Source organism: Ambystoma mexicanum, chromosome 8 (genome assembly GCF_040938575.1).
Source record: "Ambystoma mexicanum isolate Mex_15411 chromosome 8, UKY_AmexF1_1, whole genome shotgun sequence".
In the NCBI taxonomy this organism is placed as follows: Eukaryota; Metazoa; Chordata; class Amphibia; order Caudata; family Ambystomatidae; genus Ambystoma; species Ambystoma mexicanum.
In genome coordinates, this window is record NC_090929.1 from 585,720,460 (window position 1) to 585,746,390 (window position 25,931).

A 25,931-nucleotide genomic window follows, 5' to 3' on the forward strand; every position below is an offset into this window, starting at 1 on the left:
TCTGAAGGCATGTTTCTATGCAGCAGCCCATCTGTCCAACGTGATTGCCACTCTGTATTGCACCCATGTGGCGTTGGTGACCTCCCAGGCATCCAAAGAGGTATACTACAGCAGGAATCAGTACCATTCCCTGAATGTCCAGGTCCCCTGCAACCTCAGCAGTGTGTGATGACGAAGATGCAGGGGACCTGGACATTCAGAGACTGGTACTGCCTCCTGCTGCAGTATGCCTCTTTGGATACTTCCCTGATGTGCCCGCTTCCCTGATTCCACCTACGATGCCATGTTCTGCAGACCAGCACACTGCCTGCATACTTGGATGGGCACAGAGGCCAATGGACATTGATATTGGGTGAGTACAAAGGCCATCACACAAACTGATCTCGTAGCACCAGTGACATGCCATGTGAAGGGCTTTACCACAATAGAACAATGCATACCCTGTCAAGGGCAAGTACATGCAGGACCTGCCCTCTTACCCCGCATATGACAGCCAACAACTCACAGGACTAGGAAATGCTTGACAATTCAGTATTAAGTCGCAAATACATGTTGCCCCAACAGGCAGGCAACACATACACACAAAGGACTACGGGAACCACAGTGCAATACAATACATCCCTATACATGGAATTAAACAGTCCAGCACTGCACAGAGTCAATGCAACACAGGCAGGAAGTAATGCAAAGTACTCCAGTAACCATGTATGTTAAGCCTTCATGGAATAGACGTAGAAACCACAAATCTGCACAAGTATAACTAATGACCAATCAGGGCACATGCATGATAGCAACGCACCGCCCCAACACAATCACCATGCATTCTGCCATGCCAAACACAGACCCTGAAACCAACGAAGGCTGGCTGTGAGCTGTGTGCACGGTGCAACACGACAATGCATATGTTCCCCCATAGTGAATGACTTCACACACAAGTACTGTGATGGTAAATCATGTTGTATGGCTATTCCTGAAAAATGCATGCACAGAATGTCAATCAGCATGCTCTTAAAAAAGGCTACCCATCCACAATGCACTGTGACTGACACCTTTGCCCTTGCAGGATACCCACAGCTACTATGGCTGATGACACCAGTGCGAAATCCACATATGCCACAGGAGGTGGCCTTCAACAAAGCACATTTCAGGCCCACACTCTGCATTGAGCAAACCTCTGGCCTGTTGAAGGGTAGGTTTTGTTGTCTACACTGGACCGGAGGGGCCTCGATGTACAGAACGGAAAAGGTCAGACAAATTTTCCTTGCCGGTGCAATGCTGCACAACATTTATCTCAGGTGAAATGTTCCCCTGTCCCCTGATGGGGACATGCCACCCTCAGAAGAGGAGGACTCGCTACCTGTGGGTATGTGCTGCCACGCAGTCAACGGAAAGAGGGTAGGGATGGTCACCTGGTTTGGCAAGAACTCAATTATTTTTGAGCACATTGATATCCACATGCTGTGCACCTCTGTATATAGCCACGTAATGAATTAAACACATACATACAATGAGGAATGTAAAAGCATTGTTTCAAGCGAACTAGAATGTAATGATCAAATGTGAAAATACCCACCCATCTTCCCCCTCCCCAACACACCATCCCCAACACACCCACCACACCCACCTCCCCCTCTCCTATACACCATCCCCAGCACACCCACCCCAACCACCTCCCTCCTCCCCAATACACCATCCACAAAACACCAATACCCTCTTCCCCCTCCTCAACACACCATCCCCAACACTCCCCACCTTCCTTATCACTATGTACAAAATGTGCATTGCAATGTTACTACTGCGGCCACTTGCCCGGGCAGCCTTCTCAAGCTCCACTGCTGTGAGGTGGCGTAAGGAGCGGTGCCTTTGGGTGCTGGGCACTGATCCCTGCATGGGGTGACAGTGCTGGAGGACTTGAACCCCTGGCCCCAGATGTGCTGCAGCTTCAACTGCATGCAGGAATATAGGGGCACTGCAAAGGCCGACATGCCATCTGTGTGTTCCTCTATCCTCTGCCCTCAAGTGGTGATGGCAGCGATAGTCTGACAGCGGGAATGGGAAGCCCTCCGACATGAACCCTGGAGGCAGTCCCTCATTGCCTGCATGTGCTGCACCTGTTGGCCTGCCAGTTGTTTTATGGAGGCCTGGCGCTGCAGTCTCACCATTATCGTAGGCATGGTGTCATGTGCTACTGGTGGTGGGCTCTTGGGGAGGATGGGGTTAAAACAGGGCAAGCAGAAGCCTGTGTTTTCCTCCTCCTCCTCATGCGTGGAGCCGTTGCTGCCTGTGTCAGCAACAGACTAGCACTGGTGATGCACTTCCCACACTGGTTACAAGGGTGTATCGGGCCAGATGAGTGGGTGCTGTCATGTAGACTACGTCCTTTTCTATCATCACAGAGGCTGACTGTGGAGTGGCTATGGTTGCACCTGCACCAGCTTCGGCCGTGCAACCTGCATGGCCGGAGGAGAGGCCACTGGCACCGATGTGGGGATGGTGTGGGCCTCAACGCCTGCCACAGTTGCCACAGTGGTGGTGCTCTGTGACTTTGCTGCCTCACTCCTGCTCTTCCTACGGCTGATTTTGGGTCAGGCTTGTGGAGGGGTGGAGGTGGGTGCACTGCCAGCAGGGAAGTTGTCCAGGGCAGTGGAGGGGCGAACCTCTTTGGTGTCTGTCGACTGTGTACCTGTTGGGTGGATAATGACATCCTGTCGGTCCTCTTGCATACATGTAAGTGGGCTAGCAAGATCCTCATGCCACATGGGGTTCATTCTGCTTAAACACAGTCTGGATGATGGGCATGGGTGGTTTTAGGCCAATGAGTGCTGCTACTGCTAAGTGGAGATAGCGCCTGCTGAGGGTGTACACAGTGCATGCACATGCACATTGCCTGTTGGCCTGCCAGTGTTGCTTTTGTTGTAACAGCACTGGGGGTTCACTTGGCAACATGGACTGTCACAGCACAAATGGGTGCTTCTCATGGTACTTACTATGTCCTTGCATGCATATTTCACCTGCAGTGCATGTGCATTAATATATTGTCCCCACATCACCTGGCACATGCGTGTACTCACTATGCCTTTGTACTGATTGCCATGTGCTTGCTCATTCTCCTGCCCATTGTGCTCATCTATGCTGGGGGATGCATGCTGTTGGCCAGTGCATTCACATGGAAGGGGGGTACTAATAGATGTACCGCCATTGCCTTGGCTAGATGTTCCTGCTTGCACACTGCCAATCCCCTTGATCCCCTCCATGTGGAGGATGGAGCTGGCCTTCTGCTCCCACGGTGTCAGGCCGAAGCGTTCCACATTGCCACATCCTGTAGCTGTACTATCTCTCCTGTGCCTGTCAATGAGGCTGCAGACTCTGGCCTTTAGGTTATTCCACCTCAGCCTGCAATCTACTGAATCCTATCAGATGATGCCCACTGCCACCACCTTATCCCTAAAAGAGGACCAAATGGCAGACTTCCTCTGTGCAGGGGTCTTGCGCGGTCTGCTGCCATATAGCTCCTCCACACGGCAAACTACCTCGTCCACAAGTACCTGGACTTCAGATTCCGTACATTTCTGCTGATGTACCCTCATCTCAGAGAGTTTTGACTTTCCCTTCTTCTGTGGCATAATTTTTGCACTGGTATGGTGTCTGGATGGCAACAGGACACAGGAGATTGAGAGTGGATTGTATTTTTTAAAATTCCCTTGCTGTGCTTTTCATTCCAGCGATTAAGCTATTTCTGCCAGCCGAATGTGGCAGGGGTAATGGTAATTCTGCCGATTCCAGGCGGAATTACCGTTGGATGCTCATTTTTGACAGTAACTCCGCCGGACGGAATTTCCGTTACCGCCAGTGGTGTGTGCATGCTCCCGCCAAATCATAATATGGCAGTTATTCCGCAGGACACCATGGCGGTAACAGTAATTGAATTACAGCTGTATTATCGTCCAACTCATAATGAGCACCATGTCCTTTTGCCTCGCCATCATACTTGGGCAGTCCACCCATTCTGACTAATCAAGCATCTAACCATGGCAGTGTCAATTTGTCGTTCTTGAAAGCGGTGTATTATGGTAGAAAGAAAGGAAACTTTAAACTTCCCCTGCAGAACAACGTCCTGCCCCTCTTGTACTTTCATTGCAAAGTACATTTTGTCAGGGCGTTCATCCTGCCCCACCGTGATTATTACAATTGCGTCCGTGCAGCCTCACTAAGGATTCAGGTCAAGCAATTCCAACTCATCCAGATTTGAGCAGCTAGTGCAATAAGAAACCCCTGATATAGATGATTAGATAGCCTTTAAGATCTTAGGGCATTAGTTGTAAGGCCTTGACTACCATCGTCACTCTGTATGTCCCTTCGAGGAATCTTTGCTCACCATCAAAAAGCCTGCTGCTTGTTGGCAAATGGTTGGCTGAAAATCCTACGCACTGTGACTCCAAAATGATGGAACAATCTTCCATGGTTTCATGCTCCAAAGGAAAGATGTGCTTTTCAGAAAGAAATCCATATATTTTTGTTTTCCTAGGCATGTAGTTTCACAGCAAATCATTGCATATCTTCTGCAGATTATTTAATTGTTGAGGCAGTCTTTGGGATTGTCATATCCTGGCTATGTTATGCAGCTCTTGTGAAAAATGATTTGGCAAATATGTATGCTACAGGTTTAGTTCAAGGAGTGTGACTATGTATCCCACAAATGGGCATCTCCTCTCTTCTCCGCCCCCTTCCCCAGCCATCCCTGCTTCCCTCTACTTTCTGCTTTTTTTGCTTGTTCCAATTTCAAGCTGCCTTGCATGAAGCACATTCGTAAATGAATAAACTACCAAATGTTCAATATGCACTGTGCACTGTAATTGACCACACCCTAAAAACTTTTGCAGGAAAAGTTAGCAGAGAGAAGGAAGATCCTACTGAAAGCTGTACAGTGGTAAGTACTTCACACCCTAAACATTAAAAAATCAGGTACAAGCAAGTTACATTTTATATGCTATACCTTTGTCTGACTCTTGTGAGATGGTCCTGCACTACAAATAAATGTTGCCTTGTTGCCTTGTGAAGGAATGATATCATGTATGGAATATGTCTGATTTCGGAGTTTCTTTTGAACATTGTTATGTACCCAAATTAGAATGTTTGCTTTATGTATATTTTTTAATTAAAAGGATCAGATAAGGAAAAGAGTTCAATCACTGTTTGTTGGTTTTGATTTAGCACTTGTAGTTTTGGTTATCAAGTCCTACGGTATCGCCTCAATCTCAGTTCAGTTTCCCTCAGAAGTTCCAGAGTTCAGCACTCCTCCTTTTTGTCAAGCACATCTCCGAACGTTGGCTCCAATTTCCAAGGTGCAATTGTTCTTCATTCAGTGTCTTTGTCAAGTACCTCCAAGTTCCAGAATTGATCGCTTCCCCTTTAATCTCTTTCTAAGTGGTCTTTATGAACTTTGTCTTCAAGTGGCAATTTTCAGCATTTCTCACATGAATTGTATTCTCCATTATCACCATAAATGTTCACTGGCTCATCAGTTGCTTTCTCGACCAAAAACCAAGACGTACACCTCGAAGTTTCAGGTTTCAACACTTCTCAGATCCTTTACTTTCTCATATTGTTCTCTGCTCCTAAGTTTCAGGAGTCAGCACTTCCCACATCTGTTTGCTTTTTCCGTTTGCCACCAAACTTTGTCTCCAATGAGTCTGCATGTTTCACGTCAGTTATTTTATCAATTTGTATAAGAAACATTGTATTAAGTTCCCGGATACAACATGTCTGGGATTTTCAAGCTTCACTATTAACTTACTCTACATGTTCTGGGACTTGGTGCTCCTCAACTCAGTCTCCCTCACCAGACTCCCACCTATGGAGCTCCTTCTCTGCTGTGTTGCCCCACTGGTTGTTGGATTTGAGGTCTAATCTTCATCCGGGGCTTTCTCCTCTTTCAAAGCAGCTTTCTTATTTGAACCTCTTTTCAACCTGAGATTTGCTCAATGCTTTCCCTCCATCTCATACTTTGGTCGCTTGTGTATACCTCCCAATCAGGAAACTCACTAACAGTCGGTGCTGTGTTGTCCTAGCATCTGACATGCCCCCATTGGCTCTCTGTATCTTTCAACTATGTTCAGTTTCCCTGCTGCATGGGAGCGGTGCTTGTCTCCTCTTCACTGCGACCCACAAGTGCTATGTATGACAATAGGTATTTCTGGTAGGCTGCTTCTCGAGCTGACTTTAAACACTTTTCCCAACATTCTCTGCACTTCAGCTGTGGCCACCTGACCAAGTAAAGGGACGACTGATTCATGTTTAGGGAGTTTTCTTGGTCTCACTGAGGTTACATGGGCACAACGTCCAGTTCTGCAACTAACATTGAGGCAGGAAATGCTGTGCACTAGCTGCTTAAATGCTGATATAATCTTCAACTTTGGATGATCAAAGGAAAGTGGTAAAAGTCAATTGCCAGAAAATACTAAGAACCCATGCACTACAGGGATCTGGCCGAGCGCAACACAGTGGTTGTGCAATGTCTGCATCAGTGCTGCCCATGAGACCCAGCATCAAAACTTGGATTCACATGATTTAACCTGCAGTTGAGTTGTGCAGCAGATTGAAGGTCTCTATATGACAGGCATTGCAACCCATACCTATGAAAGGGACGCTCAATGGCCTATCTCTTAAAAGGACATGGGGTCTAAGCTACCTAATTGTTAAAGGGATAGGCAGTCTCAATGCTGCTGGCTACCATGGCTTTGGGGATGGGTTCTGGCCTTGATTATCTTGAGGCCTATTCAAGCAGAACAGCGACAAGGGACACATGCGACTGCGCCAGGACAAACTATCATAAGTATTTTATACATTCCAATGTGTTACTGCCTTTAGTATGATATGGCGGTTACAGTAAAAACATGTGGTATTTTAAATACCTCCCATTTTAAACATACCACCCAATTATGAGTTTTGAACGCATAGGATAGTTATCACATGGGTTACGTAGAGAGTACTGCATGGAGAATATTTCCCATATTCACCATATACTCTCGTTTTTATGTACCCCGTATGGTACATATTCCAGCAATCACACTCATAATTAGATGTACATTTTAAAAGTAGGATGCATTTAAAATATCAGTTTTTATCACCACTAAAACACATTCATAATGGGTGCAATGAAAATGTGTTCGTTTTCACAGTCCTTTAATTTGCAAGTTGGTATCAATAGGATGTGCCAGGAGCAAGCCAATACTTTGCTTTGGACAACCTTCATGATTGTTGAAAGACATGATATAACTCTTCATACGTTTCATTTAAATCTGCCCAAGCATTGCAATGTAAGCTTTCCTGTACTCTGCATTAAGAGTCAAAGACAAACCTATTTTCACACACGGTGGAGGCACCAGTCAATCAGGGGGCCAGGAATACAGGCTGAGTCCGTCAGTAAAGGTCATCGTTCCATTCTGCAACCTGCACCTCTCCTGTGCGTCTACCATTTTATGCTCAGCCATTGCCGCAAGCCCCATAATCCCCCCTTTTCCAAGCCCCCCACCACACACACAGGGAAACTCATTGCTGCGGTGATGAATCATTGTATGTCGCGCTTCTCCCATAGGGGGGACGCTTCTCATTGGGCCAGGGTGGTGCGGCCACAGTTCAATAATCCCCGTGGGGGTGGTGCAAATGGGATGATCACACAGGGAGGGGAAACCCTTATGGGACGAGGGAGGACAACCCAGGGAGAATGCTGTATCCAACAAACCCGCTTTTCCTAACTCCCTCTCCCTCACACCCTGAGAAGGGTAACATAGTTCCCCAAAGCTCTCTGTATGCCTGAAAGGTAGAATATTGTAACTCACTACCTATACCAAGATGAAGAAGAATAGGGACTACCCATGTGAATCTCATTGTAAAACTGAGATGAATGAGAGTAAGAACAACCTAGAAGGAAGTAACATCAGTTATACTGCAAGGAGGAAGCGGTACAGAGTGATGAAGAGCACCACTCAGAAATTGCAAGAATTGTCTAGTCAATATGGACCTTATGTATGTATAAATATGGAGGAAATACTCAGACAGTCGTCAAGCCCCCCCTAGAGGAACTGAGAGGTCTGAGAAGGAGGAAGTGGAGAGAAGGCAGACCAGGACACCACAACGTGAGTACCCCACCACCAGGAGGGGCCAATCTGGAGGGACCGTTCCAAGAAGAAGGGGGAAGAAGCTCCTGATGCCCTGTGGAAACGCTGAACGTGCGGAACAGGAAGCATGACAGCTGAAAGGAAGTTTCCCTGGTCAAGCCATCGCAAGCAACAGGGAGACGCTGACTGGCAAAGAAGCACTGAGGTGGCCCAGAAGTGTCAAAAAAGCCCTAAAACCCCCCCGGACCATAGAGACAGGTTCGCAGATGCAAAGTGAAAGGGGCCCAAGGCAATGGTGTAAAATCTCAGAACCTGGAAAGAAACAAGACTCACAGGTCTGTGAACCCGACAGTGAATATGTAATCAGTGGGTAAAGCATCCAGCCCACTCATCCTAGTCACAGTACCTGGCAAGCTAGTATACCAAGTGAGCTGAATATAGAAGGAAGAAAGTGTGAGTCTAGGGGCCTCATTACAAGTATGGCGGTAAGGCAACAACAGCGCTGGTATCGCTACCGGCACCGTTGCTACCTTACCGCCATACTAGGAGTTCTTCTTGCAGGTGCCATTGCAGCCACCAGGTCTGACCTGGTGGCCGTATCAGGACCCGCGAGCAGTACATGATGATGGCACCGGTACCGCTATTAACGGTACCGGTGCTGCCACCTTCCCCATTCCCATTGAGCCCTATGGGGCTCAAATGGGAACGGGGACATACCGGCCCGGCACCCGTGAATGGGCAATTACTGGGTCCGGCTGGGCTGGAATAGCCAGGTAATTGCCCATTCGTGGGTGCCGGACCCGGATGCAAGTAAAACCGGCAAGGCTACCTCCAACCTCATAATGAGGCCCTAGGACTCACACCTACAAAGGCAATCACGGCATCCAGAGCAATCATCCTAGTCACGGTACCTGGCAGGCTAGTATACCCGGTGGACTAAACATAGAAGGAAGAAAGTGTGAGTCTGGGAACCACACCCATAAAAACAGCCAAAGTAATTTTGGCCCACTGCAGAGTTACTGAATCTGTAAGGGGGAATACAAAAAGAGGCTGATGCTAAGAAAGTGAAGAACAGGCCTAAGGAAGTCAGAAAAGGACCATTCCTCCACTTTGCAGGACTTTGGGCAGAAGATAGACGTGTCGGCTAGCTAAGGCCTAGAACCCGCAATCAAATATAAAGTTGAGAAGAAAACCTGGGGAAGGGAGTCCTAACTCTTCCTAAATCTGTGAAACATTAAAAGAAGGAAAACAGGGGAATCTTTGTATAACATTGGAGCTACGTCAGGGGTGTGTGCCTGGCGAAAGAAAATAGCATTTTAAAGTTAATCAGAAGTGAACTAACCTCCAGCGAAACCAAGCTGAACGAATGGGAGCTAAAATACACCCAGTCGAAAGACCCCAGATCCCTGGCTGCCCTCAAAGTGGAACTTGACAACTTCAGATCAGCAGCAGAAAGAGAACTAAAGTTCTTATTACGAGGCCACAAAATCTGCCAATATGGGGAAAGCCAAAAGCCTGGAGCCCTCCTAGCCCGGCTAATAGCAGCAGAAAGGAAACCCACCATAGTGGAGAGAATCAGATCTCAGCATGGAGACCTAGTACACACAGAAGAAGAAATTGTTGAAACATTTCACATCTTCTACCAAGAACTTTACAGTACCAAATATACAGCAGACTCAGAAGACCTCTTCCAATACCTCGAGGACATTGAACTATACTGGACCAGCCAAGAGCTGCAAAAACCACTGAAGTCCCTATCACCCTTGAAGAAATTCTCACAGCAATTAAAAACCTCCCCAACACCAAAGCTCCAGGCCCAGACGGTTTAACAGGCAAATTTTATAAAGCACGCGCCCACCTTCTAGCCCGCTCCTACACAGGTCTATGAAGAAGCACTGGAAACCGGAACGCTACCACCAATCCTTCGCCAGGCGAACATGATCCTCCTTCATAAGCCAGGAAAACCACCAAAAGATTGTGCCTCATATAGGCCAATATTCTTAATAAATTTAGACAACAAAATACTGGCCAAAATCCTAACAACCAGACTACTCCCCTTAATGCCGGGTCTGGCACTGGCCGATCAAGCAGGCTTTATACTCGGCCGCAACACTTCATTCGGCATCAGGAGAATGTTCGGAGCCATGGAGGCACTCAACCCCGAGACCGAGGCACTAGCAGCCCTACTAGACGCCGAAAAGGCATTTGATTCCGTGAATGGAACTTCCTCTTCAAAGTTTTGAGACGCATGGGACTAGGCAAGTACTTTCTCAAACGAATTGCCCTCTTATATAAAGACCCAACCTCCACCATCACCCTGGGGAATACCAGATCCTCAGAAATAAGTTTACAGAGGGGGACAAGACAGGGTTCCCCCCTGTAAGCAGTGCTGTTTGCGCTAGTAATGGAACCTCTGGCGTCCGACCTTCGAGCTCGTCATCTTAACATATCTCGCATCGGACCCCACAAAATGATAATTTCCCTCTACGCGGATGATATAGCCTTATTCATACACAACCCCACAGAAAACCTGAACCCAATCATGCGAAAAGTCATTAAATTCGGCAACTTCTCAGAAGATCAACCACTCCAAATCCATCATATTCCACCTAACCGCAGCGACATCGGAGTTCGCAGACGACTTTGGGTTCAGCTGGCAACAATCGAAGGTCAGATACCTCAGGATCTTTCTAGCCAGATCCCACCAGAACATCATGCAAGATAACTACGAGACAACAGTGGAAACACTACAAAATAAAATAAATAGATGGAAATGCCTCCCACTCATCCTCTGGGGTCGCGTCTCCCTGGTCAAGATGGTAATCCTACCAAAATGTCTATACCTCTTTGCAAACATTCCTCTATTACTGTCACAATGGTTTTTCCATCGAATTCAGAGCCTGATACTTGACCTACTATGGGCAGGCAAGGTAACGAGAGTGGCATATTCTACGCTCATCCAACCCGTGACAAAAGGTGGCTTAGCACTCCCAGACCTAGAACGATACTACTGGGCCGCTCAAGCCCAGTTCCTAGGGCATTGGTATTCCACTGACTTCGTCAGACCCCATGTTCAAATCGAGTGAGCACTGGCGACGCCATACCTCCTCAGAGCGACAATTCTAGGAGAACTCGGCATCCCCCATACCACGCTAAACGTAGTCCATACTACTTACACCACCTGGAAAAGAATTGCGCAAAAAAGTGGCATCCAAACCAGGGTCTCCCCTTTAATTCCAGCAAGATTCATAAACGGATCCCCCTTAACCACCAAGCGGGCATACCTGAGATGGGCAGACAAGTTGCAAATAAAGTCATCGGGAGACCTCTTTGTCAATGGCACATTTCTCACCCCACAAAGGCGGCATCAACGCCCTAGAACCCTTAGCTTATTTTTTGAGGCAGGGAAACCCCCATTAGTGTTAGGGATAGGAAGGTTTTCCATTTTTCTTTATTGGGAAATAAAAGTCTGTAACAACAATCGTGCCACTGTTGTGTCGATCACCTAATTCTGCACCTTAACATTTGCCTCCGTCCACCTTCCACTTACCTGTCCACGCTTTCTCTCCAGCCTATTGCTTGTCGTCCTGCTCACTGTCGGCATGACCAGGGAAATAGAAAAGGAACTTACACCCTTTGATATTTCCTGTGGCAGCCATCTTCTGTGTAGATGTTTTATATGGAAATTGGCATGCGGTTTCTCATTTAAATAAATGCCTTTAGCACCCTAGAGGTTTGCTAGTGTACTAAAAAGGTAAGTCCTGCGTAGGACATTATAGCTGTTATTGCCATATGAACGTGGGACTTAATGCTATGTTATTGCAGGGAAAGTGTCACCTTTAGACCCATTGGATCGTTCTGCTTTCTTCTAGTTTGCTATATCTTTCTAGTGCGGACCTAAAAGAACTAAACCGATTATCATCAGCTTGCTTTGAAAGTGAATGCAGGAATAACGTTGTTTATGTTTGTCTTTGATCATTTTTTTTGCGAAATTTTACTGCAATCTAGTTTGGCGTTGTTCCCATTACAGAACATGGAAACACTTGTTTACAAATCACGCTTACGTTTGGAGATGTTACCATCAGCCAATGGCCTGCTTGCTGTGTTTCAGTCAGGCTTTGACATTTGTAATTAGTATGGCAAAAAGGTACAGGACCAACAGTGGCGGTTGCGGAAATGGAGTATGAACGAGAAATCGACCTCTCTCAATCTCACTCTCCCACACATGGACTACCTGAAGCTGACTCTTAATTTCCCTATTAGAGTTGGTGCAGTTGTTCTGGAGAGAAGATACGACTTATAACTTGAGCATTTTATCAGTTTACGTGCATATTTTTCTCCATTTTGCATCTGATTGAATGCTGTGAAAAACTACTCATGGGATTCATCTAAATAATGAGAGAGGAACCCCAAAGGAATTTTTGAACTTTGAGTCTTGCTGAAAATGGCCCATTAAAAGGTGAGAATTAGTGCATTCTATTAAGGCCTCCTCCTATTCACAGATACCCACAACTTACTTTACCTTTACATTTTCTTTATCAAATCCTACTTAATGCGATAAATAAATAAATAATACAATACTACTTACAGTTCCAGGCTCCTACTCAATAGAGCACACCATTTTTTTAGCTGAACTATGCAAAGGCATAGACATTGAACAAAAAAAACTTGAATAGATTGATGGAAACGTGTTAACATATTATTTGCTGCGTTGACATGAAGAACTACATTTTTATAGGAAAAGGACGTCCATGATTTGGATGTTAACATGCATGGGTCTATGCAGGCATGGATGCAAACCAACAGTTTCAAGATGAATCCTGACAAAAAAGCGATATTGATCTTCGATGAACACTCGGCAATCTGGCCTTTTAATCTATGACATAATGTTCTAAGTGATGCTACACAGCCAACTAAGTTGGTAAACAGTTGCGTCTTATTTGTGGATTCTGACCTCCTTTTCACCCCACACATGAGTACAGTGGTGACACAGGGCTGTTACACTCTCCTCCTTCTGATGACAAAGGTTCCTGTTTGGGATTTTTCTAGGCGAGTTCAAGCTGTGATTGCCCGTGTTTGGCCTAATTTAGAATATGCAAACAGTGCATACTTGGGTCTGCCCAAGTATCGGATTTCAATTTTTACAGAATGCAGCAGTCAGCCTGCTAGTGCAGCTCTGTAGATTCAACCATGTCTCCCCAGCATTACATCAACTGCACTGGCTCGATGTTGAGAACTCTGAAAGGTCACTGTATGTCTGGCTTCCGTGTGACTGCACTTCTCGAGCATGTGAGCTATGCCAATTCAAGATGACCGCCCCTTCGTAAGAAAGCTTGGTTCGTGGAGCAGAAGGGACAGAGTTAAACCCCCCTTCACGGCCAGTGAGCTATGCTGTACTGCAAAGTAGCTATTCTGGTAGGAAGACATAAGAGGGCTCAGACCTGAAACTTGTTGAACAGGGACAGTCCCTGGAAAAAAAGGCCAGGCCCTTAAATTAGGAAAGTGGTTGATTAGGGAAGCGTGGGTTTTTGGAGGAGTTCAGTCAGAGAAGGCTTGAGAAGAGAGCAGAATGAGCAAGAGCAGGAGGACAGGAGTTGCGTACAGGAGGAGAAAGGTGAGAAAAGAGGAGAGGAGGAAGATCGTCTGGACTTGGAGAGAGGAGGAGGATTAGAAGAGATTAGAAGAGAAGACTAACATCAGAACTTTGAACGAGTAGGAGGAGAAGGAGGGTGAAAACAGAGGAGATGGGTACGTCAGGTTCCATAAGATTTGTAAGGTGGCAGAGTGGGATGAAGAGAACTCTAAGACTGGACAGATATTTGAGACTGAACAGGTGGGGCAAAGCATATGTTGAAGTGCCAAGGAGCGCAGGTGAAGCATGGAGCAGCGGTGAAGACAAAAAAAGGGAATATGAGGAGGTCCTATATGTTTGAGTATGTGGCGAGATGTTGAGGAAGAGGGAGAGAGTGCGGACTGGTGTGGCATAGAACCAGAAACCTGGGAAGAGGGAGGCGGTGAGAGGCCTAATGAGAAACCAGTGGAGATTCTATGGCTGCTTCCTGTCAGTCTACCACTCTGGACCTTTATGGAAGACCATGTGTTTGCTGGTATCCTGCTGGCTATACCGGTGGGATACCGGAAAAGTGTAATACCATTTCCACCACTTGATCTGTCTGAATTACGGCAGATTCCAATTGGCAGAAATGCCAGGAAATCCCCATTCCTTGGCGTCCCATAGGACTCCACGGGGGGGATTTGCCGTTATTACCGGCACTGGTGTTACCGGGCCGATAATACTGGCAGTTTATTGTCAGTAGGGTGGTAGATCAGATATGCCTCCAGCTCAGAGGTGGAGGTAAATCCTCCACCCTACCAGCAAACTTGTAGTTGGCTAGTCCGGAAAAGTGCCGGTATACATTATTACCAGCACTTTATTTCCAGCCCAGCCAACTTGTAGTGAGTCCCAGTCATATCTGATTCCACGGTTGGTGCAGAACCCAAGGGCAATCACAAATGCTAACCTGCGACCCGCAGAGCCGGTCTCTCCACCATATTCAAACCAACAAAATACATAGCCAAGAGAGCAGGAAGACTAAGTGAAAAATTGTCACCCGAAGACTGTACATGATGGGGTGGAGGGGCAGAAATTCTACAAGGGGAATTGTGAGAGACATTCTAAATGTAGTTATTTATGTTGTCCTTTTCGACCAACCTTGTAAATAACCCTAAGACATGTTGTTGAACTTTATTTAAGGTGCTATGCCTTTGGTTGGTACCATTCAGCTTTATAGCAGAGCCAAGCCCTACATTATAGCCCACAAGCCGTCAAGGGCCATCAATAAGGCTTAGTGCTATAAGGAGAGTGTGAATTTGCACCCTACTGAGGGTCCCGGCTGTAGAATGGCAACACTTCAAACAGAAAAAAGGGCAAAAAGTAAGGCATTTGCATGATAGAATGTTTGCTGTTGGGACAATGACCCATGAAGCACTTGAAACTGAAGGAGAGACTGGCAAGACCACCTTTGATATTGGATGTCATATGAATTGAACACAGTATTTTCGGAGGTCTGTGCTAATGTGACTGCACCAATCACTAAATGAAGAGCAACACTTTCTACACCAACCAGTGCCATGAACCTTGTATTCTTCAATATAAACCACTGTTGGGATGTTCAGATTCTGTCATGAAATGCACGAGACCTCCTGCAGTGAAGGAGATTGTAACCCCAAAATCTAAGAACATTTCAGTTCCTAAAGTGAAGAAAAAGGTTCTATTCAATCGCCCAGGGCCAAATCAGAAAACAGCATAGCCCCCAGTACACAGGTGTCCTTAATACCAGTGAGCAGCACCCTGGGGAAGAGAGACCCTGCTGAACAATTCTCAGTCTGGCAGGGTGGGGAGTTAGCGTTCCCCCCCGCAGGAAAGAGTTTGGTGGAGAGTGCAAGAGAGAGGAGTACTGAGAGAACAGGAGGAGAAAAATGGAAGTTCGAGTGGGAGTCAGACAGAGATTGGAGGATGAGTGGAATCCTATAAGAAGCAGGAGAGTTGTTTGGGAGTGGAGGACTTTAGAGAATGAGTGGTTGAGGTTGAAAAAAGTGGGATGTATAATCAGGGGAGAGGAGCTCCTGGATTGTGAAGGAGGCAGACCATCAGCAAAACAGTGAGAGTCTGGGAGAGGCTGGTCGAAGAAGTTCCCTGAGGTTGGAAGGAGATGTTTTCATCAAGGCAAAGAGGCGTCGCCCTTCAGTAGAGGATATTTGAGAGAAATTGACACCATCAAGAAAGAGAACATGTGGGGGGAGTGGAAAGAGCTAGAAGCCCTTAATATCAGGGATTGAGAGGGAAGACCTAGAGAGGGAGCTACATGTACGAGGGCTGAGGAAGTGGAAGCAATACAGCTACTTCCCAAAAAAGGGAAAGGAGGTTCTGGTGGATAGGTTCAGTTCAGGGCAGAATCTAGGACTGGGGAAGGGGGTGTGAGTTGGTTGAATCTAACATGGGGGGCAGGGAGCATATTCTAGGTGGATACAGTGAATGGGCCTCCCAGGTATCATAACTCTAGAACAGGGATCTGACCAGTGAATAGGCACTTCTCTGAGCAGTCCTCGGAGACTGTGACTGGCTGAGCCCAAGCTGAAGAGTTACCACCACTTTCTCCTCCTGGAGGAGTGCTTCAAGTTTTCCCCAGCCCAAGACTTGTTTGCCATAGAGGCCCAGGCCAGCAGACTTTGAGAAGAGTTTGGGAACCCTGTGAAATACACAACCTAGAGAAAAAAACCAAGGTCAACAACCAGACATCTGAACAAGGCTAGATCAAGGGCAGGACCTGAAACTTTGTAAGAGTCTTTGTATTGCCAAAATATGCTCCACAAATAGAATTTGCCTTAAAGAATAATAATGCTTAAAATCAAATATCGAAATCAAGATGAATGCAACTCTACAATTAACAAAGGAAGCAGGGCAACAATGGATATTCTTTGGAAATAACTGAAAGTGATTCTCAGGCTCATAGGTACTGAATTTCTATCCGGCATCAAAAAGAAGAAGAAGAATGGCTGCTGTGTTAAAGAACAATGGCTGCTGTGGTATTTAGTGAAACAGACTAAAGTTTTATTAACAATTCCCAACTGAGGAAAACCTATTTAAGTTAACCAGAGCTGAGTTTGCGATGACGACCCACAAACATTTAGTGAATCAGAATAGAAATGCATAAAGTGCTTTTGGTCAAACTTCGGGAAAAACAGGAACCCTTCCCATTATTATTTCTAGCCATGAAAGTTTGTTTACACCTGTAAACAATGTTCCAGTCCAATGTCTGGTTATGCAAGGAGTTATTTGAAGACATCATCAAGAGCTGGAAATATTGGGCCATTAAATGTGTACACTGTAACCGCCATTCAGTCCCACAGATGTACCGCAGGATTAAGAATGGTGGCAAAATTGTGTTAATCCCATTTCTGGAGTATATAGGACTGCATGGGGATTTTTCACTGATTTAATGCAAGTGTTAATGATACTGCAGTAAACCACCAGAGTTTTGGTGGTGGCCAATGCAGTTCCAGCAGTACGCTGGAGATAAATCCTCCACTTCAACTCAAAAGAAAGAGCTTGATGGAGCAGAAACCAACACAAAAAAGTCTGTAATATAATGATGACCAGAAATGTACTGCACCACCAAATGTGTAATAGAACACATCTTTCCTAGATAGCATAGGTCTTAACAAGCTTGACATCCCAGCGCCAAAGGACTTTGGTGAGACTATGCAGTTGGTCGGGAGTGATAATGCATTCAGTGATCTGCAAAGTGGGAAGTCGCCTGGCCTTAGCGAGCGTGCTGAGTTCTAAACAAATTCAAACAATTATTTATCCTTTTTGCTATAAGGAGTTTATGAGGCAATTGGAGAAATTGGATTCCTGATATGACATGCAAAAAAGCAATAACTGTTAAACAAAAGCATGGGAAGGCACCAGAAGATTGTATCAGTTATAAGGTGATATTATTGATAAATTTAGATGTTAACTCTTTGCATAAGTAGTTGCAAAAGGGTTTAAAGGTATATTGTCTGACCTTACGAAGTAAAAGCAAATGGGAATTATGAAAGGAATAGAGAGGGGATTCAAATCCATAAGCTTTGGCTGAATATACTAAATGTAACTGCAAACATGTCGAGAAGTTGTTTGCTCATGTAAACTGGCATTTTATGTTTGGGATACTAATGGACAAAGAATATTTTATAAACTCTTCTTCTGTGAAGGCTAGTGCTGTTAGATCACCTTTCGTTTTTCTGTGCTAAGGTGGCACAGATGGTTGGGGGGTGCGTTCACCTCTGTTTTTTTATCTGGTTTAATATGATTTGCCCCCAACAATACTCACTTATGAGCTCCATTCTAGGATACAATTATTTGGTGCAATACATCTGTATTTATTTCCATTTTTTAACACAGGCCAAATGATGCTAGCTTTCTGCCAAACTACTAATAGGTTGACTAAAGTGCATAAAGACATTTCAACAATATTCTTTGTAAAAAAATATATACTTAATTTACTTGGATTTGTAAATGCAAACTATTCTTGATAAATAATTACATTCATTGTATTACACTGAACCCAAATCATCCATAGTCAACATACAAAAAGCATAGTTATATAAAATATGTTATGTTGTTACGTTAGGTGGTATTTGTAAGCGCCTGCTGCCATTGGTATGACCTCGAAGAACTGTGAGGATGATTGCCCTTCAGAAGACCATAGTCTGTGTTGAAAGTAATGAAAGAAGTGGTAAAATGCATGTGTGTGTTTATAACCAGATAGAGGTAGGTAGAGAATGGCTAGATATCCAACAGCAGCCCATATTACAAAGGCGTGGAGATGGGTGCTGTGTCAAATTGTCTAAGAGTCAAGCTATGTCAACAGCTGGACTGAATTCTGCATGGGACTCAGCTGTAGTCAATGGGTCGTAACACTTGGGGTGTAGGATGATGTATGTTTAGGGCAAGGTCTAGACAAATAATGTGTATCTCAAATGTGTGCGGCTAATTGAACAGCTGGACTGGATTTTCATGGGACTCAGCTGTATTCTGTGGGACACAGTGCATGAGGGTCCTGTGAAGAAGGAATGAAGCATATTCGTTTTAGTTGGGGGGAGAATATTGTATAGGGGTGGAAGGAGTGCTATGATCCACCTAACTGACTCCTCTTTTGCGTTTGAATTCCCCACGAGGGAAGGTGGTGGTTAGTGCAAGAGTCGGGTGTGAGAACCGGACTAAGTGTGCGAGGGTGCCGGGAGCAAAGGACAGGTTTTGGGTACCTTCCTGAAGGCAAGGTGGTTCTCCATGCAGCGGATGGTTAATAGGAGGGAGTTCCAGATAGTGGGTGCTTGGACTGAAAAGGAGGAACCCCCCATATGGGTTGATTTTGTCACTTGGATGACAAGAAGTGCTGGGCCTGATCTGAGGTTTCTGTTATGCCTGTAGCGTGTACATTTATGCTTCAGGTATTCCGGTCCTTTGTTGTAAAATGCTCAATGGGTGATGCACATCGCCTTGAAGGAGTTTTCTAAATTGCAATGTGGGGTCCCCCAGGTATAGGGCATTAGCATAGCCTAGACGTGAAAGGATGATAGCAATGATCGCTGAGACTTTGTGTGGGAAGGTCAGGTAAGCAAAAAGATGGCTGAGGATGCATACGTGTAACGTGTAGGTAACATTATTTTACCACATAGTTGATGTGATGTCACAGGGTCAAGTTTGCATTCATAATATCTGATATTTTTTACTGTGTTGGAGGTGGGGGAGGTGGGCATAGAGAGAGTGGCCAGGGGTGGGTTGAGGGAAGAGGGCGGTCTTCCCACCTAGCAAGATCTCAGATTTTCCTGGATTGAGAAGGAGGAGGTTGGCCGCTATCCAGTATTAAATCTCTGAAAGGCAGGTTGTGAGATCAGGAGAGGTAGATGCAGGGCTGTTTGGGATTTTCAAAATGATTTGGGTGTCTGCGTAATTGTAGCACAATTGAACATGAGATTGAATGAGTGTGGGTAGCTGGATCAGGTAGAGATTAAACAACAGAGGCATGTGTACTATTTGATTTCTGTTGGAGAGGAAGGAGAATATCCTATTCAGGGTTGAATCCCTAATGCCTAGGGTGTGTAGTCTCTTGGAGACGATGGACTGGTTGATGTGTCGAACACTGCAGAGAAGTCGAGAACCATTAGGGCGGCTCAACCTTCTGAGGCTGAGTGTCATTTAAGATTGCCCCAGATGGGCAGTATTCAGCTTCTCATAAAGGTCTGAAGCCAGACTAGGTGGAGTCAAGGATCTTGTTTGATTTTGAGAAGATGCATATTTGCGAGTATGCTGCTCGGTCAGCTAATTTAGCTATATAGCAGTTCTTTGAGATGGGTCTGTAGTTGGTCAGGACAAGAGGATCAAGGAAGGTCTTTTTTGAGGAAAGGCTTGATGTAGGCAGTCTAAAATTCTGCTGGGAAGATGCCAGAATAGTGTGATGAGTTGATGATGGATCTTGCGAGTTGGCCGGCACAGGTGGCTCTCTATATTTCTTTTAGCAGTGGGGGGCTGTGGGGGAGCAGGGGATCCTGAGGGCCCAGCGTAGTGATAATATCTCAAGGAATTCTGGGGGGGAGAGTGGTGAGAAGGTAGAGAAGAGTGGAATGATGGAGGGTGGTTCAGATGTGGGTGAGGTCGGGGAGGGGAGGGAGAGCACATGGAATTTTGAGACAGTGGAATTGTGTCTCTCTTGGGTTATGTTGTCGAAGAGGTCTAAGAGGGAGTCACAGAGGGATGGGGTGTGGCTGAGAGTGTTGGTGCTGCAGGCAGGGGCCAGGGGTGTTGAATTCAGAGACCAGCTTGAAGAATTCCCTTGATGGTCTTTGGAGATTCAGTTCCAATAGTAGGATTTGTTGGCTTTGCACTTTTCTGGGCAATAAACCTTGAGCGAGAAGGAGTAGGCCATTCTGCTGTTTGACGATGGGTCTGCACGATATCTAGGCTTCAGGATATGGTTCACGGTTTACCGTTTTTTAAGGGCTGGGGTGAACCATCTGGGTGAATAGCTTTGTCTGATAGGGACAAGGGAGCTGAGTGCTTCTGAAAGCCAGTGATTGAAGTTAGGGATGGGGATCTGACCCGAATAGTGGAGGTCGGAGGTCAGAGGAGCTAATAGGGTCTCTGTCAGATCAGGAGTCGCTTTAATTTCCTTCCAGAGGCTGGATATGTGTTTTATTAATGCAAACAGAACAAGAAGAAAGTGAATCAAAATATGCAACTTTATATGAATCAATCAGTGGACAAAAAGGACCAAATCACAGATATGGTCAAAGAAATGACTTAGGCATGAAATATGCATATAGTTTAAATAAGGCATATATTTTCAACATTTTTAAACCTTACCAAAACACCTGGCTAAACACACTATAGATGTGTCCGCATGTGTAAGCCACATTGGAATGCTTTCGTCCGTATCAACAGAGTCAAAAAACAATACTAGTTACTATAATAAATCACCTGAATATCAAGTATCAAAGGCAAATCTGGATGCCTCTATGTGCAGCCCAAATGATATTTGGGTGTTACTAGATTTCTGCAAATTGTTGGAAGTACGGTAGAAACATATTGCAACAAGCCAATGATGTATGACTGTATGTACATTTCAGCAAGGACACACTGGAAGGACCCTTGTCAAGAGAGACATTCGTATTGGGTTGAGCACTCAGAAAAATTGCCAAACAATTGCCATTGTTGCCGGTGGTCTTTTTGCAGTAGATCCCAATATCTGAGAAGAAAAAACACTAAAAGTGGCATTACACAGTCCTCTGTTTCTGCCTGGTTCTTGGCAAGGCTGGAGTTAGGAATGTTCACCAATGGCCCTGCTGATCCCCCACAGGCACAGTTTGTTTCTGGGTTCAGGACCTAGCCTGATCTAGGCCCACTGTCTCAAGCTTGGACTCAGAACATGCTTGAGCCCTCAGACCAACTCTGAGACATGATTTGAGCCCATAAATAAAGTCTATGGGGGCCTAGATTAGTGGCCTGCAGAACTTACCTGGGTCTTGTTAGTCCAGAGGTGGATCTCTCAGGAGCGTGCCTCTCACTTGGGGCCCTTATGAGCATTGAACTTGGTCTGAACTGGGTCTAGGGTGGCCTGTTGACCTTGCTTAGGGGCTGCCCTGGGGCAGGTTTAAGGTCATGGACCCATCTTGTGGCTCATAGGCCCTGACAAAGGTCTCAGACTCAGGCTCGTAGTTCCCTTAGCATAGCCAAAGGCCATGCCCATTGAACACAACAGATGACTTGATGGTGAGGTGGAAGACCATGCCATGGGCAAAGTGCCTGCTTGGCAAAAGGGGTTTCTTGGAGATGTCAGGTCATAGTAGATGTCTAGAATGTCATGTCCCATGCAAAGTATAGGGCATGTCCCGTGGTATGACTATGTGTCTTGGAGTTTCCCAGGGCATATCAACAGTCCTTGCCCCAGACAAAGAACTTACTGAACATGGCCATTGACCATGTCTATAGTGCTGATTGGGTGTCTAGAATATGCACAGGACATGGCCTGACGCCATTGCCTAAGCATAATGTCAATATGGCATGATAGCAAGCTATGGTGGAACCTGTGACATTGTCGAACATTATGCCCCTAGCACAGTGTTCCCTGGGAATGGTTGCAGGCAATGACAATGGGAGATCATGTGTATATTAGAGGTTTCTGGAGCATGACCCGTGGGCAAAATGGGATTCTTGGAAAAGCCAGTGCATAATAGTTGTCCAGGAGATTGATGGGGCATGGCTGAATAAATGTAAGGCTAGTAAATGAGTATTCAGTCTAGCAGGAAACAGGTTTTTTTTATAGGAGAAACAGAAACAATGAAGATAGCATGATCATATAGTAATTTAAGCGTATTCACATCCTAAAAAATAAATTGAACGAACTGTGTAGTTTCTCATGCTTGCATAGATTTTGAATGGAAAGGGTTTGTACGTGTTCTAACTAATACATTTGCTTTCTGTGTACCATTTTAGTCAACATGAAGAAAAGGAAAAAGCTTTTAAAGAACAACTTTCCCATTTGGCTTCCCTACTGCCAACACTACAGGTAATACTAGAGAAAGTTTGTTACTATAGCTAAGAATAAGCTTTTGAGTGGTTTATGGAAACATATTAACTTGATGTGTATATGTGAAAAAACAGCCAAAGATAATCCAAGCAAACTGCAAAAGAAATGTTAAATTTAGGGTAAAGACAATATGATACAAAAGTTAAAAATGACATTAAAAAACACAAAAAGTTGCCCACCTAACACCATGGAAATAGAAAAGGGACATACACTCATTTCTGGTGGTGGCTATCTTTTTTTTACATGAAAGATTGAGCACAAGCAATATGTGCAGATGCAGAGTCCATCTCCTGTGCCAAAAGAAAATACTATGACCCCACAGGGAGCCCCATTTAGTAATAATAGTGAAAAACCCTGCAATGTGGACAGACAGGTAACACCCTGAGCCCTTTTTACTGGTGATAATCACAAAAGGGCTGTCTCTATCTCTGACAGGAACTACAGAATAATCAATGCAAACACCAAGGGGTATGTTCCCATCAGGTATCATTTAGAACCAGTGAGTCTTCATTACTAAACTGGGCCTCAGGCTCACAAACCTTAGTTGGATCAACCCTGCTACAAAGAACTAATGAATACATAAGTATATACAAAAACCAGGGAAATAATGATACAATAACATTGAATATGGGATGTATTTAGTGAATACACAGTACATCTAAAGCTCATATTGTGTCAACTTAGTTTGGAACTACACATACATTTTGCTGGTGGGCCATTACCAGCCCTGTCCATCCCCCCACTCCCCATGGTCCACGCTCCATTGCATGGTGTATCACAAAAATCATATCTGTTGAATTTGTTATGCAATTTTGCATCAACAAGGATTGCCCTTTTCCAAAACGACACTCTATAGGAAAGTGAATCGTTCCACTGAAGGACACACAGATTATTAGTGAGATTTGTGATGAATCCAGGCAATCCTCAAGAAGCTGAGAGAACCAAGACCCCTGTAGGGGGTAAACCTAGTGTAACATACACAGGGCTAACATAGCCGAGTGGCCCACGCGAGGCTGAGAGGATCAGGACCCTTGAAGAGGGCAAGAACAATGATGAACTACAGAAACAGATTTTTTAACTAGAGAAAGAACTTTGTGACTTTATGAGAATCCTGCTGAAGGGGCCAGGAGCACCCTTCGAACAGAGTGTCAAGGAAGGAACAGCTGCTGTTTAATTTTTAACTGTATACAGGTTTTGCTGATGGGGTCAGGAATCCTCCTCTTTGGAGTACATAGTAATATTTTGGACTATATCTACAGACTGCGATTCAAAGACCCACAGGGGAAAATAACTGCAACTACCAAAAGGCAGGGGTCAGGTGCTAGCCAATCCAAGCCAAAAAGGGAGCAGAACAGGTTTATTAGGGTTCTTTATATTTCTATATTATTAGTGGGAGGCCAGGCAATAGGACAGAATAGGATTAGGACAGAGGATGATTGTTATTTTGAAGACATCCTGACAAGCACCTTCTTCATCAATTTGTAGCATAGGGAATCACCACCAGTAGATGTAGGGCCAGGATAGGCATTTCAATTCTTTAATAAAGTCAAACCAGTTACAAACCTGTCTTCATGTCGATATCCTATGTATGATTTACCATTATGCACATGTGTAGTAAGCAAGTATCAGTTAGTGCCCTAAGCCTGTTAGAGAGTACCAAGGGTTTGTGGTCACCCTCAGGCCAATCCATTATTTCATGTACTTGACATGTGTCCAGTTCTTTAATGGGACTAAAAATAGTCTATCATACTTCTCTTATTATTTGTATCCTTGAAGATGTGGGTTACCGGAAAATCTGACAGTGTTCTTTCATTAACTTTTCTTAAGCCAACCTCATGCAGGTGAGAAACTGTAGACTGCGCTGATGCCTGCAAATATTCTGTTAAAGTCAATGTGGCACGCCGAAAGCAAGACATCGACAGTGTGCAACTGATCAGCCTTCTTATCAGAGCCAAGCTTACAAATGAAATCGTCACCCACCAACAAATAGATTTTGGCCTCTGAAGGCAGCTCATTTACAGACTCAACCCAACATTCAAGGGCAGCTAGGGCTACCCCATCTTTATGGCCTTTAATAGCATTGTGAAAAGTGGCCCAAAGAACTAGAGGTATGCCAACGTTTAGCAATTTGATTACAAGTAGTGGTAGCAACAAGGATCTCCATAGATAGGGGTTTTAACCTACGAGACAACCTTCTCATGAGCCCCCCCCCCAGCAACTAGTTTGGTGACACTAGAGAAGTGACAAGAGAAACCTTTATGACTTAGCAAAAGCTAAACATGCATCGTCTTTCATCGTAGGGGTGAGGCCTGCTATAGTGCAGGTTCCAATAGTGGGCCTAGAGACCCAAGCTACTCCTCACTGATGAGCCCCAACAAGGGCGAAACATGTTTGGGGATGCTTGTGGTCTCGTGCAGAAGGGATGTGACCTAGCAGTTCGGGCTGGACTGCCCCTTTTGGGGTGGGGCCAAGCCTGATTTGCATATGGTCTTTCCCCTTCTGTAATGGCTTGGCAGGCGAAGAACGGTGGTCTGCAGGGTTTTCCAGAGCAATGCCAGTGGTTAAGATTCATTCTAAACCTTCCAGCCATCACCTCTTTGTTTTTGCTTTGTCACCCCGAGTGGGACGGGTATGCCCAGACGTGGGTCCCGTGCCTGCTGGGCCTAGAGACCCAAGCTACTCCTCACTGATGAGCCCCAACAAGGGCGAAACATGTTTGGGGATGCTTGTGGTCTCGTGCAGAAGGGATGTGACCTAGCAGTTTGGGCTGGAGTGCCCCTTTTGGGGTGGGGCCAAGCCTGATTTGCATATGGTCTTTCCCCTTCTGTAATGGCTTGGCAGGCGAAGAACGGTGGTCTGGAGGGTTGCCCAGAGCTATGCCAGTGGTTAAGATTCATTCTAAACCTTCCAGCCATCACCTCTTTGTTTTTGCTCCAATAGTGAGGCAGCCATAATGTGCAGGAGTATGAGAAGGATCACGCTGGGGGAAAGTGTTGAATGCAGTGATAATCTTTCTTTGTATCTGGTTGACAAAAAATGGTTATGTTGTTTACAAGGGACTTCTCTGTGGCCAGCCGGTTTATATCCATGATTTGGTGTTTTATTATTGTATTATTGGGCCTGGTAGGATGACAGAACATATGTCCAAGATAAATTATGAGCTGATTTACCATATTTTAAAATA

General features: G+C 45.3%; 1 protein-coding gene across 3 annotated transcripts in view; it reads left to right on the top strand.

The window, feature by feature from the left end:
• RNF207 (ring finger protein 207) overlaps nt 1-25,931 on the top strand; it is a 1,212,833-nt gene that overhangs the window by 575,057 nt on the left and 611,845 nt on the right. For all 3 annotated transcript variants that reach the window (XM_069610286.1, XM_069610287.1, XM_069610288.1), the window contains 2 exons: nt 4,881-4,927; nt 22,654-22,726. In XM_069610286.1, the coding sequence (XP_069466387.1) occupies nt 4,881-4,927; nt 22,654-22,726 (120 nt within the window). The remainder of the gene's footprint in view (nt 1-4,880; nt 4,928-22,653; nt 22,727-25,931) is intronic.